At 42.6% G+C, this 23076-nt stretch overlaps 2 protein-coding genes and 1 long non-coding RNA gene across 4 annotated transcripts; 1 reads left to right on the top strand and 2 right to left on the bottom strand.

Annotated features, from left to right (window-relative positions):
• Window positions 1-631: 631 nt before the first annotated feature.
• On the top strand, window positions 632-13651 carry LOC110744763 (uncharacterized). The gene is made up of 5 exons (XM_088246504.1): window positions 632-771; window positions 2152-2457; window positions 2675-2737; window positions 12730-12855; window positions 12928-13651. The coding sequence occupies exons 1-5, from the start codon at window positions 738-740 to the stop codon at window positions 13230-13232; spliced, it is 834 nt and encodes a 277-aa protein (XP_088102630.1). The 5' UTR covers window positions 632-737; the 3' UTR covers window positions 13233-13651.
• On the bottom strand, window positions 5557-9275 carry LOC110745089 (uncharacterized). 2 transcript variants are annotated; one of them, XR_002524758.2, is made up of 4 exons: window positions 8407-9268; window positions 7378-7509; window positions 6168-6382; window positions 5557-5764 (listed from the first exon to the last, which is right to left on the bottom strand). It is a non-coding gene; the product is annotated as an uncharacterized LOC110745089 (long non-coding RNA). The 2 variants fall into 2 exon arrangements; XR_015832024.1 differs by having other exon boundaries at window positions 6168-7509; window positions 8407-9275.
• A 3673-nt stretch (window positions 13652-17324) lies between the features above and the next one.
• On the bottom strand, window positions 17325-20576 carry LOC110745086 (uncharacterized). Its single transcript, XM_088246586.1, has 4 exons — window positions 20051-20576; window positions 18619-18744; window positions 18070-18545; window positions 17325-17996 (listed from the first exon to the last, which is right to left on the bottom strand). The coding sequence occupies exons 3-4, from the start codon at window positions 18541-18543 to the stop codon at window positions 17325-17327; spliced, it is 1146 nt and encodes a 381-aa protein (XP_088102712.1). The 5' UTR covers window positions 18544-18545; window positions 18619-18744; window positions 20051-20576.
• Between the last annotated feature and the right edge of the window lie 2500 nt (window positions 20577-23076).

The following is a 23076-nucleotide window of genomic DNA, read 5'->3' as shown; positions in this document are numbered from 1 at the left end:
TTAGAAAAAAATATATATTAATATAGCATAAAAATTCTAGATTTCTAATTTTTTGGTTGACTTTAGCGTTTCTTGTTTTAAGGAATGAATGTAACTTGAACTCTAAAATTTATTTATGTATATAACATGGTATTTTCTAAAATTTTGCATATTTATGTCTAGATTTCTAACTTTTTGTGCCGAACTTCATGTTGTAGTTTTGTTTTCTAAAATTTATTTATGGGATTGAATTCTATACAATTATCTTTGCGATTATCATATTTTCATAAATAAATATGGTTATTTATTTTGGGGATTGAGTACATCTGGGAATGAGTACATCTTTCAAAGTGATTCGCTGGTAACAATCTGATACTTATATATATATATATATATATATATATATATATATAGTTATTCTCTTATCCGGATGTCCGCACGTTATTATCGTGCGGATCCTATTGTAAACAGACAGGAAAACAGAGAGGGATAGTACAAAATACACTGCGTCCGCACGATAATAACGTCCGGATGTCCGCATAAGAGAATTTCTGTATATATATATATATAATATTTGGAATAAGATGTCTATTAGTTACGCTTCTCTCTCTCTCTCTCCCCTGCTTATAAATTATAACATCCGAAATCTGCCCTCAACTCTCTCTCAGCCTCTCCTTCGTTTCCTAGCCCTAGCCGCACACAACACTCACTGCTCTCATCTCATCATTCATCTCCATCTTCATCACCTTTGGTAGAAAATGTCATCACCTTTGGCCTCTTCGTCTCCCCAGTGTAATATCTCTCTCTCTCTCTCTCTCTCTCTCTCTCACTCACTGTTTCTCTGTAGATTTGATGGTTCTCTTGTTCAAGTTTCTGATTTGCGTTCATATCTCTCATGGCTTTTGACTTTAATGGGTTCATAACTTCATATTTCTCATGTTTAATGTGCTGTAATGTTTAATGAGTTTGAATGTTTAAATTTCTATTTTTTCTTTTTTCGGTAAAATTAATGGATCTTCCCATTAGTTAGATATATATATGGGTCTTCATTTTGTCTTTTTTCTGGTGAAATTAGTGGGTCTTCTATTAGATTAGCTCATCAAAATTTGTTTGGGTGCTAACTGTGCTGTGATGAAGAAAATGATTGGGCGAGGGAGAGAGGTGGGTTCTGTGATGGTGATGTGCGGGTGGGATTTGCAGAAAGTTAAAAGAGATGGGGTATTTGATTAATATATATAAGGTTGGGGGTGGGGGGTGGAATCCTTAATGTGTCATCAATGTCACAGAGGCAGGGTTGTTCGCTGCAAAATTTGTAAGAGAAAACGATAATGTGTTCCTTGCATACAGAACTGGTATGCATTTATGTGCTTAATCTTTCTTATTCATTTATGATTAACAACTTTTAAAATATGCTGGATTGTTTGGGTTTGTTTTGTTGGACTAGCCACGATTCTTTGAAGTGAGTTTACCTCAGTAGAATCCGGTAAAAAAATAGGACCTTTGGCCTTTTCCTTTCAATTAAAAATTAAGATTTTGGTGCCTGTGTTTTATGCATGATATTAGTGGTAATCGAAGTCAACTGACTCACATGGTATACAGGGTGAGTATTGCACTTTCTTAGAAATAAATACTTGAAAATTTGTAGGGTCCAAGTCTACAGAGGGATGGCAAGTGATTAGGTCTTTGAACAAGGTTGTGAAAACTTAAACAACTCGCTTACCTTGAGTACTAATAATTTCTGCTCTCTGGTTCTTTGTGAATAATTTGCATTTAACTAAGCCTGAAATCAAGCAGCATAGATGTACTGGCATGAAACTATTTTCTTTTACTTAGTAAGATGCTCATACTTGTTTAAGGTCTTAAAATCAAATTTTAACGGATGAAATCTGGTGTTTGTTGGGATTGAATGTGGCTTTAATAGAGGTCTCTGTGTATGCATGGTTGCGACTCCAATTATTTTGAACTGACACACCAACTCTCTCTTTGCATAGTTTTTGTGAGTATTTATTGTCAAGTTTTGTACTGTATAGGTATCCTCAGAATTCAGAGGATGCCATTTCTGAGTCTAGTCCAGTATACGGTTTAAGTTTGTTTTTTTTCAATTCATTTTAATTTTTTTAAAAGACAACTCACCACCACTGCAATTTCTCTCTCGTCTCTTTTTTCACCCAGCCATGAGCGTGAGCGAAAAGAGGTTGTCAGTCAGATTGAGCGAGATCGAGCCCCAGAAAAGACCTCGATCAGAACCCCCTTGCAACAAAGAGTCCAGGCCCACACTGGATCTAAAGGAGGTGTGGGGTAAGGGGACTTTAGTATGGCATCCTTACGACAGCAGTGATGACGAAGATGAGGGCGATGAGGACGTGTATTATATGTTCAAGGGTGACTTTGACAGCAAAAGGGAGGCGCTACGGGAAGAAAAGGCGATACGCAGACGTCTTAGAGGAAAATTGCCCGAAGAAAAGCAAAAAACCACTGGTAATTAATTACCCAAAAAATTGAGACTTTTGATTTTGATTTTGATTTTATTATATCTTTTTATTTGGGACGGATCGGAAACAAGGTGTTGAAAGGGAATTTCTATTTCAATTGCGGAATTTCATAATTAAATCGTAAATTGGACGGGATCAGATTTTCGGAGAAAGCTTATCTGGTTTTGTTTTGTTTTGTTATGTTCTTTTTTTTTTTTGTTCAGCGGAAGCGGAAGAGCAAACCAGTAATAAGCTAAGAAAGGGGCGAATGTTTTGTGTCGTCAAAGGTATGGTATTATGTGTTGTTTTATCCTTCATTCTTTGTTTTTGAGACAAATTTCATTAAAAAATTATGGAAACCCTCCATCCCAAAAAATATTCTAAAACCCTAAACCCCAACCCAGTAATTTCAGCTCAAACAAACTAAAGAAGAATAGTTTCGGGTTCAAATGAAATGTATTTTTGTTGGATGAATTTATGAAATTGGGACTTAACTAGTGAGCTAGCCCTTGAATTCTTAACTGTGTTCCTGGTTGTCCGTAATTTTCAGATGGGATTTTTGGGTCTTTTAAAAGTATGTCAGGAACTGGAACATGGTTATGGTGTCATAATAATGGGATTAATTACCATGCTTGACTATAAATAACCCAAATGCTTGCTTGTGCAGACCCTGGGTGCCTGAATAACCATTATGAATATTTTATTAATAAATCTGCTCAGGAAAATAATATTAAATTAAAAACCCTGACCCCCGGCTCCTAAAAGTGCGTGCATCACTTTAAAAGTCATTCATATGCCCACATTAGCTTTTCCTCTCAGTGGACACGCTTTAGAAGTATTTTGGGACTCAAAAGCGATAAAGTCTCTAAAAGTCAACTCGGGACCCCGTGGGGTCCCCGACCTCAGAATTCCAATCCGATCATTCCTAGAGGTTCCAATAGGCCTAGGACACATGTCCCGAAAGTTTGGTCTCAATCGGACGGTTGGATTGCTCACGATCGCACGATCGGACGGATGAGTGATTTTCTGTAATCCTAGCCCTAGGGTTGGCCTTTTCGAAACATCTGAGACTCCGATTGACAATCCGTTAAATCCTACAAGATCCTGAAATTACCTAGATCAACATACTCCAGTTTGACTATGATCCAACGGTCTGAACATATTGAACCCGGAAATCGCACACTATGCGAGATCCGTTCGGGGTTCAAACGTTATCCGAATTGAGATCCGTAAACTCCCACACACTCGTGAGGACACGTGGATCGTTCTGGGACCAAGAGTGGCCCCTGTTACTTGTCCCACGCGCCGGCAGCGCGTGGGTGTGCCTAACAATTTCCGATGACCGGAAAATCTCCAAACTGTTAATCCAAACTCCTATCCTAAGTAATACACCATATTTGGAACCACTTTTGTTCTTGAACTATGGCCAAAAAGTGGCCGGAAGTGGCTGAAATCGGCGACGCAAAACCTGCAGATCTTCAGTTCGAAAATTAACCTCTCAAACCTCAAAATCACTCCAATCCTACCAAACCATCAGCTAGAGCATGAAAATCAGTCGAAAAACCATACCTAATTCGTCCGATTTGGTGGCCGGAGGAGGGAGTTTGAGGGATTTGAAAATCGGAGAAAATCTGCCGCGATTTTCTGGTTTTTTCTGGCAGCTTCGTGGCGGCTGGACGGCGGAGCAGGCTGGCTGGGTTGCGGAGGTGGTGGCGGTGCTTCCTTGGCTGGTCCGGTGAGGTGTGGTGGCGGCTGGAGGTGGCTGCAAATTGGGGAGGGTGGCGGCTGAACTGTGGGGAGAGAGAGAGTGAGGAGAGAGAGAAGAAATCTGGTTTTTAAAAATCTGACTTTTTTCCAAAATTTCAATTATGCCCTTTTTCATATTTTGATCGTATTATCTTCAATACGACTCGGATTTGAGCCCATTACGTGTCTACGGACTCGTTTCTTCGCGCTCTCCACAACGGTACAAACGGATTTCCCAAAATCCTTCCCGGTCAAAAAGTCAACTTAAAACCAAATAAAATATCTCAAGGGCATAATTGTCTTCTCCTCTAATAAATTATTAATTAAATATTAATTAAGATTTGGGTTGTTACATTTAATAAATTATTAATTAAATATTAATTAAGATTTGGGTTGTTACATTTAGGGTTAGGGTTTATGGGTAAAGAGTATTATGGAAAGCGTTTTCATATGACAAACTTTTCATGCTATATGTATATGTGTGTTTTTATGCTATCAAAACAGAATAACTTGGGATGGGTATTAAATAATATTTTGCATGTGTCATCTTCAAAAACCAAGTTAATGCTAATACTTCTAACCAAAATATAACAAATGTGACACATGTCAGCACAAGGAGAGCCCAAATGTAACAAATATAACAAATGTAACAAATACGTGCACCATCACCGATGACAAGTTTCCCTTTTGAGGGAACGTGTGGTCCTATGTTGTATTCTTATTGTGTTAATGTTTTGTATTTAAATTTATTTTATTTTCTTTCGTCCAAAAAAAAAAATTTATTTTATTTTCTTTCCCCATACCCAGTCTTCTATGGATATAGTCGAGATATAGTCTTCATTTTGGGTAATGTCGACTTCTTCAGCCAACACTAAGCCAAAGAGGTGTGCTGAGATGGTTATGTTCATTTCCAAATTTGAAAGGAATCTGGGCAGACCATATTGGAAGTGCTTCACCACATATGCAAGTGTATGGTCTCCAAATAAATTTTCTTCCCAAACTAAAAAATGTAATGTATTATGTTGTATTCTAGTTATTTTTAGGGAGCTACTAAGTGCAGTGGATATGAATGAGTGAATACAGCCAACATGCCAAATGAATCTCACCTTCAACAACCTATCGCTTTGCCTTAAAAAAAAAATGCATTTCTATAATGTAATACGATGCCCAAAAATGGAGACACCCAAAGCGGATGGAGACATTCATTCCATGCTACGTTGGGAATTCACACCTAATAAAGCAATAGTTGGGAATCACGCTCTCACAAGGTGTACATATTCATAGGGAAAATTTTTATAATTTTATAATAAAATGTGTTCCATATTAAACAATGTTACCTAGAAACCCGATGACAACCAAATTTTTGCTGGAACTTGTGTTCCACACAATAGTATTGATATAGTTGAGATAAGTACACCAGCCATTTCACTTCATATACGAAGTATTCCTCTTTACAAATACGTACGAATTTGTATACTCCTTGTTTTGATTCATTATAAAAAAAATTCAATTAATCGGAAAACCTTATCCTCATATCCAGCTCCACAGGTCAGCAAGGAGGCCGCCACCTGTCATCATCATAACATATAACAAATGCATCATAATAGATACTAAATGCATCATAACATATAGCAAATGCATCAAAACTCAGAGACCCACGTAGTGGAAAACCAAAATATCCAATTTCAGAAAATCAAAGACATGTCAAGAATAGAAGCAACACCCATGTCTCAAAAACTTCATATACACTTAATTCACACTAAAGATATTAAATTCCCAAGCTGTCCATCCCAAAACGATCAAATTAAGCAATGATATGAACTTCAATAAAAGCTTAAAACCCACTAATAATCGTTCAAATTAAGCAAGATATAACAATATTTCACAGAAAACAAAACCCAAAACCCAAAAACGATAATGAAAAAGGAATGGAAGAAGAAGAAAATCGTACTAGGGTCAACTAGATTATACCTGCTAATATAAGATGCAATGAGTATCACAGTCAAAGAACGAGCTTTAGAGCTCACTTTCTTCCCATGTCTTCTATTTTTCTCTCAGATTTTCAGTTTTCTCTAGAAAAAAAAATATAACGTCAGCTCACAACTAGTACCGAGAAAGAGTAGTCTTACCTGCACAGAGAGGGAGCAGCCCATATGTGTAAACCCAGAAAATCAAAGCCTAAAATCCTAAACAAAAATTAAACATTAAAGAATGCAATAGAAAATGCAAAACATAATATCAAACTTTGAAAATATATTACTCACTCAAATAGATCTCAAACATTACCCTCTCAAATAGATCTCGATTTTTGAATTGTGATAGTGAAAGCGAAGAGAGAGAGAGAGAGAGAGAGAGAGAGAGAGAGAGAGAGAGAAGGGGATGGAGGTTGACGCAGAGAAACTAAGAGAGCAAGACATGAGGGAATTGAGAGAAAGAGAAAGGGAGTTCCAGAGAAATGTATGGATTCTAACATAAGAAAATAGGAGATGGTGATGAGGCGAATCTGTTTGAGAGGAATAAGAGGGATTCTGAAACCAAAAATAAAGAAAAAAGGACGCGGTTGGAAGGAAGAAGGGCGGGACGAGATAGGAAAATGCGCGCCATGACACGTGGGCTAAGGGGGAAGTGCAGTGTACCCGTTTCTATTGTAAGTTTGGTTTTTCTCTCCAGCCGTTGAGATCACTTAGATGGCTAAGATGGAGCCGCAAGTAAAGGTTTGCAAAAAGAAGTTCCCACCTGAGCCTACGCGAATTTGCTATATCATAGATGGAAATTTCCTAGAAATCAAATTCTGGAAGTGAAGGCCACTAACGTCATGAATAAGAACTAATCTTATCCTCTATTCAAGTTAGGGTCCATTTGGCATAGCTAAGTTTATTTCAACAAAACATCCTTAAGGTTCACGTACCTATCACAAATGGTCCCTATGAATTTTTTTTATTTTTTTATTTAAAATTCATAAGAAAATACCACAAAGTGTTTACTTCCAAAATGCAATCACTGCAGCTACCATCAAAATAATTAGGATAAGATCTTGCCCAGCTTCCCAGGGAAATGTTTATCAAACAACACAAGGAAATATTACAACAACACAAATCTATCTTCTTCTTCTTCTTCTTCTTCTTTCCTAATTATTTCTAATTCATAAAGCTCAAATGATCACAATTGTAACAAAACTTACCCATAAACTCCTCGCTTTTTTCCGATGATATGTGTTTGTTCCAAATTCACTTTTCCGTTTTAGTAAATCAGCATCATCTTCATGAATTTCCTTATCTAGATTTGTCTTCAATAAATCTCCCAACCCTTTGACCTGATATAAGAAAACAACCAAAGAAAAATATAAGCAGCAATGTTTATGTATCAAGTCTGTCATGCCCTGAATTTTCAACCACAAATAACCCTTAAGTTATTACAAAACAAACCAATTCGGGACGCGAAGCTCGAAACCTAGTACAAAGAAAATTTTATTTTCCTACAATCCGTTCTATACCCACAATGTAAATACACACTCAACTCTTCTGATTCAAATATTACATCACACGAATTAAATAATAAATTGAATAATCAACCTATTACATAAAGTACTCCTTAAGCTCATTACACACAACAGAAGTCTTCACATTATATACATCACACAAGCTTTTTCATTAGCGTGACACAATACTTGTATAATCAATGTACACATAGTCAACAACATCATCACGATCACTATTCTTTTATTTTGAAAGAATTGTCCGGTCAACCACACTCACAAAACTGTTTCAAATCCGTTTTGAAACAGATAGGGCCACTTGGGCCTCTTGGTCAAAATTGACCAAATTGACTCTTCTTAAGCCCCTTTTATTAAAACTCAATAGGCCTTGGTTCTCAAACCGGTTTCTTAAGTTACTTTTCATTTCTTATGTTCCAACATAATCAATTAACTATTTAATTAATTATCTCTTCAATTAGGGTATATTAGTGATTTGCCCCCTAAACTTGTACCTAATTTTCAATTAACCCCCTGTTCTTTTTTTTTAGAAAATTAAGGATATGAACTCTTTTTTTTGGCCAATTTCCCCCCTCCGTCCTAAATCCACAACATTTCATCCAATTTTCCGTTAAATATGAGGGCAAATTGGTCATTTCCATATGAAAAAAATAAAATAATTTGAAATTTGAAATAATAATAATAGAAATGAAGTTTATAAATAAATAAAAACCTCACCTTCCATATCTCTTTGTCTCTCTCTATCTCTCCCACTCTCTACAATCCCTTCTTCCCCAAATCAACCACAGCCACAGACGCATACACCATGAATGGAAGACCAACCTCTGCTCCTACGTGGGACCCAACCTCCGAGCGCGTGAAGAAGCTACAATTGGAGGAGGAGGACGGTGCGAAATGGGTTTGGGTCTGTGGGTGGGGATAAGGTTTTCATTTTGGGTTTTTTGGATGTGGGGGTTGATTGCATGTGGGGAAGGGGGTGGATCATTGGCTGCTGTGATGGCATTGGACTTGTTAAGTTGAGGGATAGGGAGGAGTTGTTTTGTGTCAGTGAGATGAGTGGTTGGTTGTGGTGATTGGGTGTGTAGAGTAAATTTTTTGGGGGAAGAGAGAGAGAGAGAGAGAGAGAGTGTGTGTGTGTGGTGGCTGTAGGAGGGTGGGCTGCTAAGAGGGGAGGTGGCGGTGAGGAAGGGGGTGGCCTTGGATCTGGGGTTAGGTAAGAGGTCTGGTGATGCAATGGTGGGGAGAGGTGTGGTGGTGATGGTTGTTGGGAGGGTTTTTTTTTTGTTTTCTCTTTTCTATAATTTTTTCCCAAAAAAAAATTTGTTTTTAATGATTTAACAGAAAATTGGATGAAATGTTGATGATTTAGACGGTAGGGGGGAAATTGACGAAAAAAAAAAGTTCATATCCTTAATTTTCTTAAAAAAAAGGATAGGGGGCTAATTGAAAGCGAAGTACAAATTTAGGGGGTATTTCACCAGTATACCCCTTCAATTAATCTAATTAATTGAATTATCATTGTCTTCGTCATCATCAATTATTTACCCAAATTACGAGCTTATCGTTGTGCGATCTATTAGGTTCTGATTAGCGAGGTCATGGGCGATCCTTGAACTCTTTTTTTAACGAATGTGAATTAAAACTCCCTTTTAATTCTCCCTTTTATGAGAACCCACTTACGGAATGTTCTTAGGACTTCCACAAACCTTGAGTAACTTCCAGCAACATGTCACGACTACCCAAGCTAATATAGAATGTGTTTGGAGAACCCATTCAATTGGTATTGCAACGCAATTCGATCATTTTCTTTTGTCAATGTTCTTGATCTATAGCTAATAGGCCTGGGCGAGGTCCGGTTTCCACCTTACATCGAAATCGAAATCGAAACCAAAACCGGCACTATTCAACTAGTGCGGTTCGGTGCGACTTTTTGAATAAATGGGTGGATAACACCGAAACAGCCGGTGATTATATAAACAACTAACAAAGTGGGATATTACCAGCAATCAACACTATTATAGCAGAAAGAAGTGAAAACAGGAGGATTATGACAGCTTTGGACTAAAATTCTTCCCCCAAGAATTTTCACCATGTGAAGAAACCAAATAAAGCCAATGGTCATGTATCCAACCAACAAGAGAAATTAGTCTCCTAACTGGTCACATATAAGAATAACAAAGCCAGTTCCATACAACTCTGAAGGTCTCACAAATTTTTGTCCATGGTGAATTCACAGTGGTGTGATCAAGTTAAAAAGAAGACTAAAGCTAATATATAAATTTAACTGTAGTCCCTCGAGATGGACAAGATGTGATTCTCTAAAGAGCCTAACACACACAAACACAGACATATAACCAATAACGGACTGAAGCCAAATACAGGAGGGATGTTCAATAAGATGCAAAGGACATCCTCTCACGGCCCACCTGAGATTTATATAGATTCTTAATTTGTCCCTTAAAAGACAACTTCAATGGAAAATATTCCCATCCGATTTTTTAAGGAAAAAATATAAACAAGAACTCCATGAAACAAACGAAGCCCCTTGAATCAGAACAAAAAAAAACCGAATCCCCCTGAAACACTAAAGAAGAAACAAATTAAGAACAAAATCGATATCAAATGAAAGTTTCAAAAAAAAAAAAATCCAAAATACCACAGTTATCAATTACTCTCCCCAACTCAAAAACTTCAAACCCATAGCAATAGAAATAGCAGACCTCCAATTCAGCAAGCACAAAATAATATAAAGAAAAAAATGCTGAAATGTGCTCAATCATGCAAAATTCAAAGTGCCCGTATTATCAAACACTCAACCAGATTGATTTGCCAATATTCTAATAAGAAAGAATAAGAGGAAAGAAGAAAGAAGAGAGAAGAAAGATATACGTCTTCGCTTGAACATCACAAGGAGAATATGCATTAGGAAAACCTAACCTTCAAAGGAAATATGTGGAAATTCATAAGTAATTGATAGAGTTGCATAGGATTGTGACGGTGACGGCTAAACCCTAGTTTTCTCTAAATTGTTAAGTTTAAAAATCCTATTACGTCTTTGCTGTTATTATTTCCTAACTTTCAGATTTATTTTATTGTTAATTTAATCTTTTCAAATTCATAAATTTCAGATCTTTGATAAAATCTATTTTAATCATTAAATAAGAGTTAGTTTAATTACAAATTAGTCAAACAATCTTTGGGGACAACGACCTTGAATGAGCATTTATACTACAATTACCTTGTATTCTTGCAAGTATTTTCAGTGATTTTTAACCCTCTTTGCGCAGGAACTAAAAATCCTATCAATGATTGCAATAAGAAAATACGATTGACTCAGTAACTTTCTTTGCTACATAATGCAAGAACGTGATTTTTAATAATTAAGTTTTTATTACTATTTGAATTTGAATATTTATAATTAATTTAAATATATTTTTTCTTCAATTTCAACAAAATACGTGTTCTAGTGGGCTCGGCTCATGACGATAGTATACTCTATCACAGTAGCCCCCCAACTCTAACTCAAGGAGCCGATCTTGGGTAAGGAGATCTCTCTTTTTTGAGTGAGCCGAGCCCATGTGTATTTTGGTTTTAGGGATCGGGTAGTATAGCCACCCCATCCGTAGCCGATCAGTCTCCTTGGCGCCAAATTTATGAATTTTGTAGATATTTGGGTGGGAACGACGTGGCGCGGGTGGATTGGCTGAGCGGTAGTGTATTTAATGGCCTCTGTCAGTAGGCTTTGTCGAAGTGTCGCGTCGCTCCATCGTGCGGTCGCTTCGAATGACGGCTCGCATGGGGCAACCACGTGTACGCATCTTGGCAAAAGATTTTCAAGATAGACGGTGGAGATGATCGGGTGGTTTTACATAAATGGAAGGGGAGGCCAGTTTCGCTCCAGGTTCCGATATCTCTGCCATTATTGCAGTGCGAAAGTACGGTTTGATTCTTAAATTCCAACCCTACCCCTGCTTGGTTGTGTTTGAAGTATGAATAAGCAGTAGAGCAAATTCCGAGCCGATCATACATGTCTAATTCACAAGAAACACAGAGCAGAGGGTCGGACTTTAGAGGTGGTAGGGAGGATGAAGTGGTGGAGCAGATGTACGAGGAAGCCGACAAGATGGGGGAAGAGATGCTTATTGGGTTTGATGGGAATTTTGAATACCGACGGGTTGGAGTAGGTAGAGCTGAGGAAGGCGAAGTAGGTACTACCGAGCATATCGAGGTAGAGACTGCTGCGCAGGCAGAAGTAGGCATTGCCGATCAAGGTGAGGTAGATACTACCGAGCGTGGAGAGGTAGGCACTGCCGAGAATGGGGAGTTAGGTACTGCCGAGCAGGGTGATTAGGCACTGCCGATCAAGTGGAGGTCGGTGATGTGTGGTCGGCTGATGAGTATCCGAGCACTATAACCCGACAGAGGTTACGACGGCTGAGGGAGGAATACTCAATTCCGAGCAGTATAAGACTCCGAGCACCGACCAAGAATGAGAACCCGAGCACAACCCCCTTTCGTTGGGTGACTTTGTGTGCTGAAATGTTGAAGCAAGGGGTTCGGCTACCACTATCTCCGTTCTTGCAGTAGTGGATTGCTCGGCTTGGTGTAGGTACTCATCAGATGAACCCCAACGTGTACAGGACTATGGTAGGCGTCCAGGCGACGAGTGCATGGGTCAGAGCCGACCATAAACCAAATGTTGCACTGTTTCTTACTGAAGAGGAGTCCCAATCAGGTCGGCTTCTGGTACCTTTAGAGTGCGGTGGGAAAAATGATAGAGAGCAACCCCTCTTCCCAAAAGACATGGAAACCGCACTGGTTCTACGCCTCGGGGGCCAGGTCTGATGGTGTGTCGGTTCTCCTCCTTTAGTTGGGTTTTTTGCTGTGTGGTTACATCTTTTTATTTATTTTTTATTTATTTATTTATTTTTGGGTTTGGTTCTTTTGCGTGCCCCTTCGTCTCTCTGTCGTTGTCATTGCTTTACATATTGTACTTTTTTGGGTTGGGTTTGGAAGACATCTAATATGTGACCAATGCAGTAGAATTGGGGCGAGCCCATCTATCAACTACCGAGCATGAGCAGGTTGAGGAAGTTCTTGCGTTGCCGAGCACGGAGAGAGCGGCAGACATTCTTCTAGCGAGTGAAGGGCTAAGCGAGTCAATAGGTAACTGACTGTTCTTCCATTAGCGTACACTTATTGGCGATGAGGTACTACCGACTTGATTCGTGTGCTCAGGGATGAGGCCAAACCGAAACGACCAAAATATGCAGGCAATGCCGAAGAAGCTGGCCAAGGGGACTTCAAGAGGGTCGGCTGGGGGTTCACAACCTGATCGGGTGGATGGATCTCCACAAATGTCAAATGCTAGGAGCCAAGGCAGGAGAAAGGTTGCTAAGCCAGCCCGAACCGGGCAGAAGAGGGGAGCCGAGGAACCTTCACATTGGGAAACGTGGAAGAGGCGTGCGAAGGGTGATCCGAGGCGAGATACAGGGAAAAGGCCAGCAAACTCAGCGGGTCGAGGGCTACTTCGACTTAATTGAAAAAGTTGTAGATATGTACCCTTCTCTGGACTGGGGTTTCCTTAGAGGAGGAACTGAGGGGGCCGAGGGCCAAGGCGATCAGGGAGGCAATGTCGAGGTGGAAATGGAGACTTATTCCGAGGCGGTTGCAGAGGAGGCTGAGCCTGGCACTGGGGACGGCGTATCTCAAACTTCTCAATTGTCCACTTACCCGACCCAATACGGCGAACCGAGTCAAGAAGTGGTGACACCCATCCCTGATAGTGTTAGGGATGTTTAGGTGTTTTTAAGACGTTCCCTCTTGTTGAAACCTTTTGAGCAATATTTTTGTAATTGGAACAATTTAAACGAGCCTTTGGTCGGCTCGGTCAATGTGTTCGTGAAAAACATATCTTCTAATATTTAATTGTTGTAACCCGTTTTCTTTACTTATTGGAGTTGATTTTGTTCTGTTTGTTTTTTTGTTCGAACATTCATGTGCGTAATTTGTGTAAGCAGAGCCGACCAGAGGTGAGGAATAAGAGAATAAACTTTAACTAAAACCCCAGAAGGAACAACTAGATTCATAGAAAAGGAGGACGCATAACATTACATTGTACTCAAGAGAACACAGGGTGGGGGTGTACAATGATTTCAAGACGAGGTCTTGACAGGTTCGAGAAAACTGGATACCGTGTTCATGCTCAGAAGAAAATGCCGATAAGCTTCTGCTGCCGTATGTTGGCGAAATACTGGCAGGGTCGACAAGATGTAGCTAGGCGTTTGGTGTCAGCACCTGTGGTCCGTCAAAAATTCCATCGCCGGCTCACCTTGTTCGTCATGGACTGAGCCTCTGCATGGTCGCCACATATGGCCTCATGGATTTTTTGGATAGCCTGAAGTCGCTTCTCGGGGGTAACACAGACGAGAAGGGTTAGGGAGTGACCTCGTTTGTACAGCATCTGATCGTATAGCGCGTGGCTCTGGTCTGGATAAGCCGAGCCTATTCCTTATCCTGGGGGAGCGCGCCATGGGTGAGGAATGCCCATATGGGTGTCGTCCAGTTTGGTGAATCGTCAACCGCCATGGTGTTAAATTCAGTGAGGTCGATACTCTTCTCGGGTAGGTATTCAATTGGGATGCTAGGTATTCGATTGGGATGCTTCTGGTGAGCTCTGTATCGAGGCCGAGGCTAGGCGAGCCAAGGCATCGGCTCGGGTATTCGGAGTGCGAGGGATCTGAGTGATGGGTTGTGAACAATGCAGTAGAGGAGCTCCTTGACCTTGCAGAAATAGTCGGATACGTGTTGCTCCCGCGCTTGGTATTGTTCCGTGACCTGATTGACAACCAGTTGGGAATCACTATGAATGCTGACATGCTCAGCCCCCAGTTCTTTTGCCAAACGCAGTCCTTGGGGAGAACCCAAATTATCAAACTGCACGTGATCACTAAGCACATACAGCAAAACAAAGGAACAAGTGTTTAAAACACCTAACACACACAAGGACTCCGTCTAGATAACCAATTGCTGGGTGAGAGACAACAATACAACCACAAGCTCAGAGGATTCAGAGCCATCCAGACCGGCACACAACATTAGAGCAAGTCCACCCCAAAAAGTTAAGGCAAGGCAAGGGCTGCTGTTGACCAAAAAAAAAAAAGGCAAGGGCTGCTACTATTCACGTGAATTGAAATTCGGGCCACTTCCAGCCATTTTGGGGGTAGGTCCAAGAACAAAAGTGGCTCTAATCGATGTTTTGAACCTAGGGTAAGAATCTTGGTCGGCAATTTGGAGTTTTTCCAGCCATCGAAAATTTATCAAGCCACCCACCCGCTAACGGCGCGTGTGGCGGTGCGTGACAGGACCCGACCCAAATTCCACTTTGGAATCCGAGCCGAACCCTGTGCGTGTCCGACACCTGGTGAGTGTCGGGCACAAATGACCAAACTGCCTTCCAAACGAAACTCCAAAACGATTTCAAGTTTGACTTCTGCCAAAAGTTTGATTTCAACTCCAAAACGATTTCAAGTTTGACTTCTCCTGTAATTTGAACATTTCCCATGATTTCCTCCTGTAAAACAAGCATATATATAACCCAACTGCAGCATGCATAAAATTATGTCCAAGAAAATCAAGCATCATATCATTCTGGCCTCAGGCCTCAATAATTCAAATAAATCATTCTGTTAACGAACTCGATTCTGATTCTTGGAACACTCTCAAAATAGTATTAGATTTCAAATAACTTAACTGAACTACCTGTCAATCAATTATCCTCGTGGCTGCACCTAGAATTCTAGGTTGCCTACTGTCACGGCCCGCATGTTCAAGGCCCAACCCGTCGGATTGATCATGCTAGACCTCTTAGCCCACATGTCCAGATTCGATGTACAGTAGTAGGTGGACGTCGGTTGGTGAGAGTGGTAGGTAGAGTCTCGGTTGGTGACATTGTATCTTAGCCACCTACTGTGGTGGTAGGTGGGATAGGAACAGTATATAAGGAGGATGTCACATTGTGTATCGGCACCTCACATCTTGTAAAGCATACCTTACAACTTGTAAAGCATTTGAGTAGCAATACAAGCATATATTCTCCTAAACTCTCTTGTGCGTTCTTGAGTGTTTTTATCGTTCTTGCTCTTGCGTTGTGTTCTTGCTTGATTCGATCTTAGATTGTGGGAAGGAAGGCTGCTTAGCTTGTTCGAGAGGCGATCAAGTCTAAGGCCGCACGAAAGGAAGACTCCAAAAAAGTCATCCCGTGACAGTTTGTATCAGAGCTAAAGCTCGAATCATTCGAAGAACCATGTCGAAGAGCGGATCCGATGTGGAGACTGATATGTCCAAGGTCAACTTGGATCGTGGGGGAAAATCGAAGAGGGAACGATCTAGAGATGTTGTAGCAACGATGGAGAAGCGGCTTTCTAAGATGGAGAATGCCGTAATCGAGTTCGATCAGCGACTCGAGGAGGACGTCCTTACGAAGGAGGGCTTCGGAGCTATGGTGGAAGAGCTTCAAGGCCAATTCCAAGGAGCCCTCAACTCCGCATTGGACAGCATCAGGCTAGATTTCCAAACCAAGCTGGATCATTTCATGGCGGAGCTTACTGCGCTTCGTGATGAGGTGAAGGATGTGAAAGGAGATTGGGCGTTGTGCAAGGAAGCTGTCTTGAACAAGACCCGGACTCCGAAGGAACCGAAGGTGCTAGATTCTTTCAAGCCCAAATCCTGTGATGGGAAGAGGGAGGCGAAGGAGTTGGACACGTTTCTGTGGAATATCGAAAGGTATTTCAAGTATCTCAAGCTCGAGGATGATGAGCTGAAGATTACTACAGCAACGTTGTTTCTCACCGACAATGCTCTCATGTGGTGGCGACGTCGATCTATGGAGATTGACCAAGGTACGTTTACACTTGAGACTTGGGATGAGTTTAAGAAAGATATTATGTTGCATTTCTATCCAGAGAATGCCAAGTATGAGGCAAAGGAGAAGCTGAGATTGCTAAAGCAAACGGGGAGCGTGAAGGACTATGTCGCCACGTTCACCAACCTATTGTTCGAGGTGCCTAGCATGACAGATGAAGACAAGCTCATGTACTTCATGAGTGGCCTACAAAATTGGGCCAAGCTGGAGTTACAAAGGCGACTCCAAATTCAAAGGAAAGAAAGGTAGCAGTGGATCCAGTGGGGGAGACCACGAAGAGGGTAGCAAGGCTGGAGACAAGTCTGACAGTCACAAGTCATCCGGGAAGAAGAATGACAAAAGTGACAAGGGGAAAGACAAGTCGAAGCTAGCTTGCTACTTGTGCGATGGACCGCACATGATGCGGGATTGTCCGCAAAAGAAAGCCTTGAAAGCCATGAACCAGGAGAAGGAAGAGGAGGCCGACAGGGAAGGGTTGTTTCCTCTCGTTTGGGATAGTTATTTTTGTTATTTTATTTTTGTTTTTGTTACTTTCTGTAAATTTTGCAAACCTGTGGTCGGCTCTGCTCACACCAAATAAGCACAAGCACAATCACTAAAAGTAAAAACTGTGAAGTTTGTAAACGATTAAACTAACCAACTTTGATCCGATCGTAGGTTCAATTGTTCCAAAATATAGCTCAATATCGGTTACAAAAAACACACATAAAACCTAGACATTTGCAGCACTATCAGCAATGGCAGAGGGACCTGAAGCCCCGATCGGAACATCTGGGCCAGCAGCCGGTTCGGTGGATACTCGGGCCACGCCACTGCCACCTTGGCCTCGAAGCTCGGCTACTTGAATCACTGACCCGGAACCCGAACCCATCACCAAGTCAGCCCCGCCTCCCTGGTGGGCTCCAGCCTCGGCTTCTTCCACTTCATGGCCGAGGAAATTCCAATCGAGGGAAGGATAATTCTCGCCGACCTTCTGGATTAGGTCAAAGTATCCCTCAACTCGTTGCGCAGCGAGTATTTCCTGGTACTCAGCCGACCCTACATAGTCCTTCACTGCATTGTCACAACAAGTCCTCAGCTCAGATGCAAAGGCCTCAATTTTTCGGTTGGCCTCACCTAATTCCTCCTGAGACTTAGACAGCTCCGCGCCTAGACTATGCTTGTCGTCAGTCAGTTTATTTACTGACAACAGCAGCTCGGCGTTCTTCTTCGTCTCTGCATCTAGCCGACCCTGCACCACCAATAACTCCTCCTCCACCTTCGTCTTCTCCACAATGGTCCTCTTCAGTTCAGCCGTCGTCACGGCATGCTCGTCCCTTTTTCCTCGATCAAAATCACGGTGAGCAGCGACGTTTTGAGCGGCGACAAAGAGCTTGAAGGTAGCCTACAACAAGGCAATACAAATGACATTTCAGCAGGACAGCAAACCAGCTAAGAACAAGGTCAGAACATGTTACCTTCAGTTGGTCCTCCAGAGCCGACATGGTCATACCGCTGTATCCCATGTTCTCAGTAAACATGCTCTTTACCACCTCCACTCTCAAAACGCGCTTGGCTTCTTGTTGGAAGGCTCTCAGTGCAAGCTCACCGTCCACCCATGGCTCCAATGGACCACACACAGAATCCACACTTGCACTCTTTCCCGATTCGGGAGCAGCCGAGCTTACTGGTCGCTTCCCCTTGTTGGTTTTCGGTTCACCCTCGGCACGTCTCTTTCCGAGGTCCGGAAGTGAAATCTCCTCGGCTACTCTCTTTTGTCCAACCCTGGCCGGTATAGCAACCACACCTGCGCCTTGGCTTCTAGCCACGGTCATATGAGGCGACCCCACCGTCCGAGGAGGTTGCGAACCCCCAGCCGACCCTTTGACTGTCTCTTTGGCAATTTTCATCAACCTCGCCTTCATGTTGGGGTCGTTCCGATTTGGCCCCATACCTAAGCACAAGAAACAAATTAGTAACCATTTCAGCACCACCTAATTTAAGCGAACTAGAAAGCAGTCACTTACCTATCGAGTCACTTAGCCCCTCCCTCGCTAGAAGGACGTCTGCCGATCTCTCGATGCTCGGCAACGCTAGAACTTTCTCAACTTGCTCCTGCTCGGTAGAGGATAGATCGGCTCGCTCCAATTCTACTGCATTGGTCACTTGTGTTAGACAATTTTCAGAAAGAAAACACACAACACAGCCAAAAAAAAAAAAAAAAAAAAAAACCCAACCCCCCCCAAAACAAAAATAAAGAAAAAAAAACACAGCATACGTACGCAAAGGGAGACTAAAAACCCTATGGGGGGACGGGTCTGCCACTCCAAACCAGACCTGGCATTCGGAACCGCCTCTGAACTCGGAGTTTCCTCGGCTCGGCACCTTCGGGGAACTCCCATGCCCCAGAAGCGTAGAACCAATGCGGTTTCCAGGTCTTTTGAGATGAAGGGTTGCTCTCTATCATTTTTCCCACTGCACTCTGAAGGTAGCAGAAGCCGACCTGATTTGGACTCCTCTTCAACAAGAAGCAATGCAGCATTTGATTTATGGTGGGCTCTGAACCATGCACTCGTCGCCACAGTTCCTGTACGCTCAGCATAGTTCTGTATACGTTGGGGTTCATTTGATGGGGGGCCACACCGAGCCGAGCCATCCACTCCTGTATAAAGGGAGATAGTGGTAGCCGAACACATTGCTTAAACATATCGGCACACAACGTCACCCAGCCAAGGGGGGGCGTGCTCGGCTTCTCCCTCAGGGTCGGTGCTCGGAGCCTTACACTGCTCGGTATGGAATATTCCTCTCGCAGTCGCTGTAACTGTTGTGTAGTGATACTGCTCGGATGCTCATCAGCCGACCACCCAACCTCGATTTCTTCCCCCATCACATTGCTGTCTATCCCGCCACTAGAGCCAGGCACAACCACGTTGACTTCCTCCCTGACCCCACTCTCACGTCCTACATCGCCTTGCTCGGCACCTACCGAATCTCCTTGCTCGGCACCTCCTAGATGGCCATGCTCGGCAACTTCCCAATCGCCTTGATCAGCAGTACTTACTTCTCCTCGGCTGTCCCCCCCAACCCGACGGTATTCAAATTTTCCTCCAAGGCCAATGGGCATGTCTTCTCCCATCAGGTCGGCTGCCTCAAACATCTGCTCCACCACATCATCCTCCCTGTCACCCCCAGAAGCCGACCCTCTACTCCTCGTCTCTTGCGACTCAGACATGTCTGATCGGCTCGACATCGTTCTACTTATTAATATTTCAAACACAACCAGGTGGGGGCAGGGTTGGAAGCAAACAATCAAACCGTACCAAATGAAGAAAAAATCGACGAACACTACAACAACACCCTAGACCCGGAGAAAACCAACCGCAAAGAAAATACTTATTCTGGGAAAGAAAGGAGGATGAGGAAAGAAAAGGAAGAAAAAAGAAGGAAGGCAGAACTTACCAGGTATCTCCCTTGCCAGAAAGACAAAAACTTGTTCTTCGCACAGACTCGCTCAGAGCTTTAGCACGGCAGCAATGGCGAAATAGTGAAGAACTGAAAATTCCTCTTCCATTTGTATCAAAATCGCTCGATCATCTTCACCGTCCATTCTTTAGCATCTCACCACGATGCCTACACGTGCCCACATCGAACGACCCGTCAGATGAAGCGTTGGTGACATGGAGCGACGCGACCCTTCGAAAAGACCACTGCCAAAGGCCATTAAATGCACTCCTGCACAGCCAATCGACGAGCGCCACGTCACTCCTACTCAAGTGTCTCCAGACGAATTCAAAAACCCTGGCGCGTCTTCAGGAAGCCTGGTCGGTAATGGAATTGGGGCTATACGACCCGATCCGTAAAAAATGAACATAGGCCTGGCTCACCTAAAAAACCCAACCAAGATCGGCTCCTTGTGTTAGAGAGTTGAGGGGCTACCTTTGATGCATCAGACCATCACTATGAGCCGAGCCCACTAGAAGACCACGTCGCTTGGTTTGGGCCATGTCGTCTGCATTTACCGACCCGACCCCTGGGTCTGGCTAGCGATCAGTATTGAGAGAATATTTACACATCTTTATGCATTTTTTCATTGGACTAGATTTTTATAGCGAAAGAAGATATATACACATGGAATATTGTTAATTTATTAAAAATAGTAAAGTTGTGAAATTGCAAATGGGCCCACTGCGCATCTGTTCATATGGGGGTGAGGAGGGAATGGGTTTGAAGGCTTATGGTGGTGCGAGTGCCAGCCAATCTGGAACGTAAAACAGAGCCCCATGCTTGGAGGTCGGGGGATTGTCGGATCCACATCACCCAATTGTTGCGATTGCGATAAACGGTTCTGATTCTCTTCTTTTTAAAATCGTTCTTGACCTGGCCAGCCAAGTATATGTCTGTCTCTCTCTACATGTTTGTCATTTTTTTTATCCAAACCCTAACTCCAACTCTCAAATTTAATTTTTCTTATATCTGTCAATTATTAATTTAATTCAAGCAATGCTGGTAGTAAGGTAACATGCCAACACCTTTTCCTTTTAGTAAAGTTCATGAACAAAATTAGAAAAGGTCATTTGACTTGAAAAGCCTGGTTCAAACACACAGCTTCTGTACATAATTACGCTATTGATTGTTTTACACGAATTAATGATGTGGTTCAAGACTTTAAACATTTCTTAATCTCCTTTTTTTTTTTTTGATTTCTCTGTTTAGATTTTCTCTCTTTATCGTTTTGCTTACTCTCACCCTGATATACTTCAGTGGCTATGAAAGAAAAAGGCTAGAACAAGAAGAAATAATACTTACGGCATGTACACAAGAAGAAAAGGAAATAATACTCATATATCAATATACTTATGGCATGTAGAAGAAGAAGAAATACATAAATATATAAGAGAAATAAGATTCAGATTCAGAGAACGGAACGCAAAGAAAAGTTTGAGTATAGGAGCTTTGGTGGCCATACATCTCCAAACTCCAAGCCGAACCTTTCTTTCTCACTTATTGATTTGTCTTCTTCTTTTTCTTCTCGGTCGTGCCTTCTTTTTCACTCCACTTGCTCTATTTTTTGTTTTGCTTACTCACCGTTAATATATAAAAAGAAAAAAAAAATAAAGCCAGAACAAGAAGAAAGAAGGAATGGTACGCTCGACTTGTTGTAGTTCTTGTTGCCAACGTTGCTAATCCCAACTTGATGGCTGTTTTTTGCATAAAATCTATTGCGAGAAATGTTGTGGTTTCTCCCCATCCTTGCTTGATCACCACTGTTTGTGCCTAATAAATCACGGCCATGAACTGGCCGAAGGAGCCCCTTTTCTCGGCCCTAGCACTTTCTCGATAAACTAAAGCGCAGCGTTTCGCCAAGGTGTTTGGCCTTCCCGAAAACAAAAGAAAAATGCTAAGGCATGATCACCTCGGCCTCGATTGTAAGCCGAGGCCGAGGCCGAGCAGAATCACAGCCAGAGGTATTAATCGTTTAATTAGAAGACGAGTTCAGGCCTTGTAGCTCAGGCCGTGAACCTAACAGCCGAGATTAGTTCCTCTCTCGGCTACAATCGTTTAATTAGAAGACGAGTTCAAACAAGCGCACAACTTAACCATTCTATCCACATCAACCATCTCGACGCACGGTAGACCGTGTTGGCACTCCCGCGAACAACCGCACCGCACCCAAAAGCAGGAAGCCGCGTGTCAACGTATATCCCCTCGGCCCGGAAACCCAGGCCGTGAGATCTGCGCGGCAGACACTTTTGGCACGCCCTATGGGATTTTTGTCAAAAACTTATGGTGGAGACTAGGGCACATGCAAAGCTCAAAAATAAAGCAGTCGAAATGACTTCTGAGACTCCTGAGTCCACCTCACCAATCACTATCACCGAGACCGAACATACGGTCGGGATCTCGGCCAGCGTTCCGGTCACAACGGACAATACGGCTAAGTCCATGCAAGAACAAGCAGTGGTGGAGGATCTGATGTCCAAGTAGGCTTACAGGATAGAAACATCCTTTATGGCCGCAATGGAAAGATTCTCCTCAGAACTGCAGACGCTTTTTCAGGAGAGGGTGCCGGCAACCTCGCCCGCAACATCTCCTAGAGCCGGACAGAGAAGCCAAGAGCGCGAAAGGGTCGATCCTTACGGCGAAAGCAGTAGCCTCGGCTTCTCTAGCAGCACCCAAGCGTCAAGTTACGGCCAACATTCTCTGCCGCCGACAAACCGATGGGGGCAGTCCCAGCCCACGAGGGCGAGTCCCGGACCAACCCATCTGGCAAAGACAGCATGCGGCCCACTCCACGCTTTAGCCAAAGCATTAGGGCGGGGTAGCCCTGCATTGTCTACGGTCCAGCATCTCGGCCCGACCAATACTTTGGCCGACAAGGCGCAGTCCGGCCAGAGCAACGTGACCGAAGCGTCACCACAACAATGCGATCAGAAAGGCTTATCCGCTGCACTACCAGTACAAACACACGATCCGGCCATTCCGAC

Source organism: Prunus avium, chromosome 1 (assembly GCF_965620075.1).
Source record: "Prunus avium chromosome 1, drPruAviu1.hap1.1, whole genome shotgun sequence".
NCBI classification, from domain to species: Eukaryota; Viridiplantae; Streptophyta; class Magnoliopsida; order Rosales; family Rosaceae; genus Prunus; species Prunus avium.
This window is presented reverse-complemented; position numbering and strand designations above follow the sequence as displayed.

Bases quoted from the DNA above. Each gene is read 5' to 3' on its own strand.
- LOC110744763 (XM_088246504.1), top strand. From the start codon at position 738: ATGTCATCACCTTTGGCCTCTTCGTCTCCCCAGT. The intron at 2,458-2,674 runs GTAATTAATTAC...TTTTTTGTTCAG, and splicing joins AGAAAAGCAAAAAACCACTG to CGGAAGCGGAAGAGCAAACC. The intron at 2,738-12,729 runs GTATGGTATTAT...TGACCAATGCAG, and splicing joins AATGTTTTGTGTCGTCAAAG to TAGAATTGGGGCGAGCCCAT.
- LOC110745086 (XM_088246586.1), bottom strand. From the start codon at position 18,543: ATGGGGCCAAATCGGAACGACCCCAACATGAAGGCGAGGTTGATGAAA. The intron at 17,997-18,069 runs GTAACATGTTCT...GCCTTGTTGTAG, and splicing joins CTCTGGAGGACCAACTGAAG to GCTACCTTCAAGCTCTTTGT.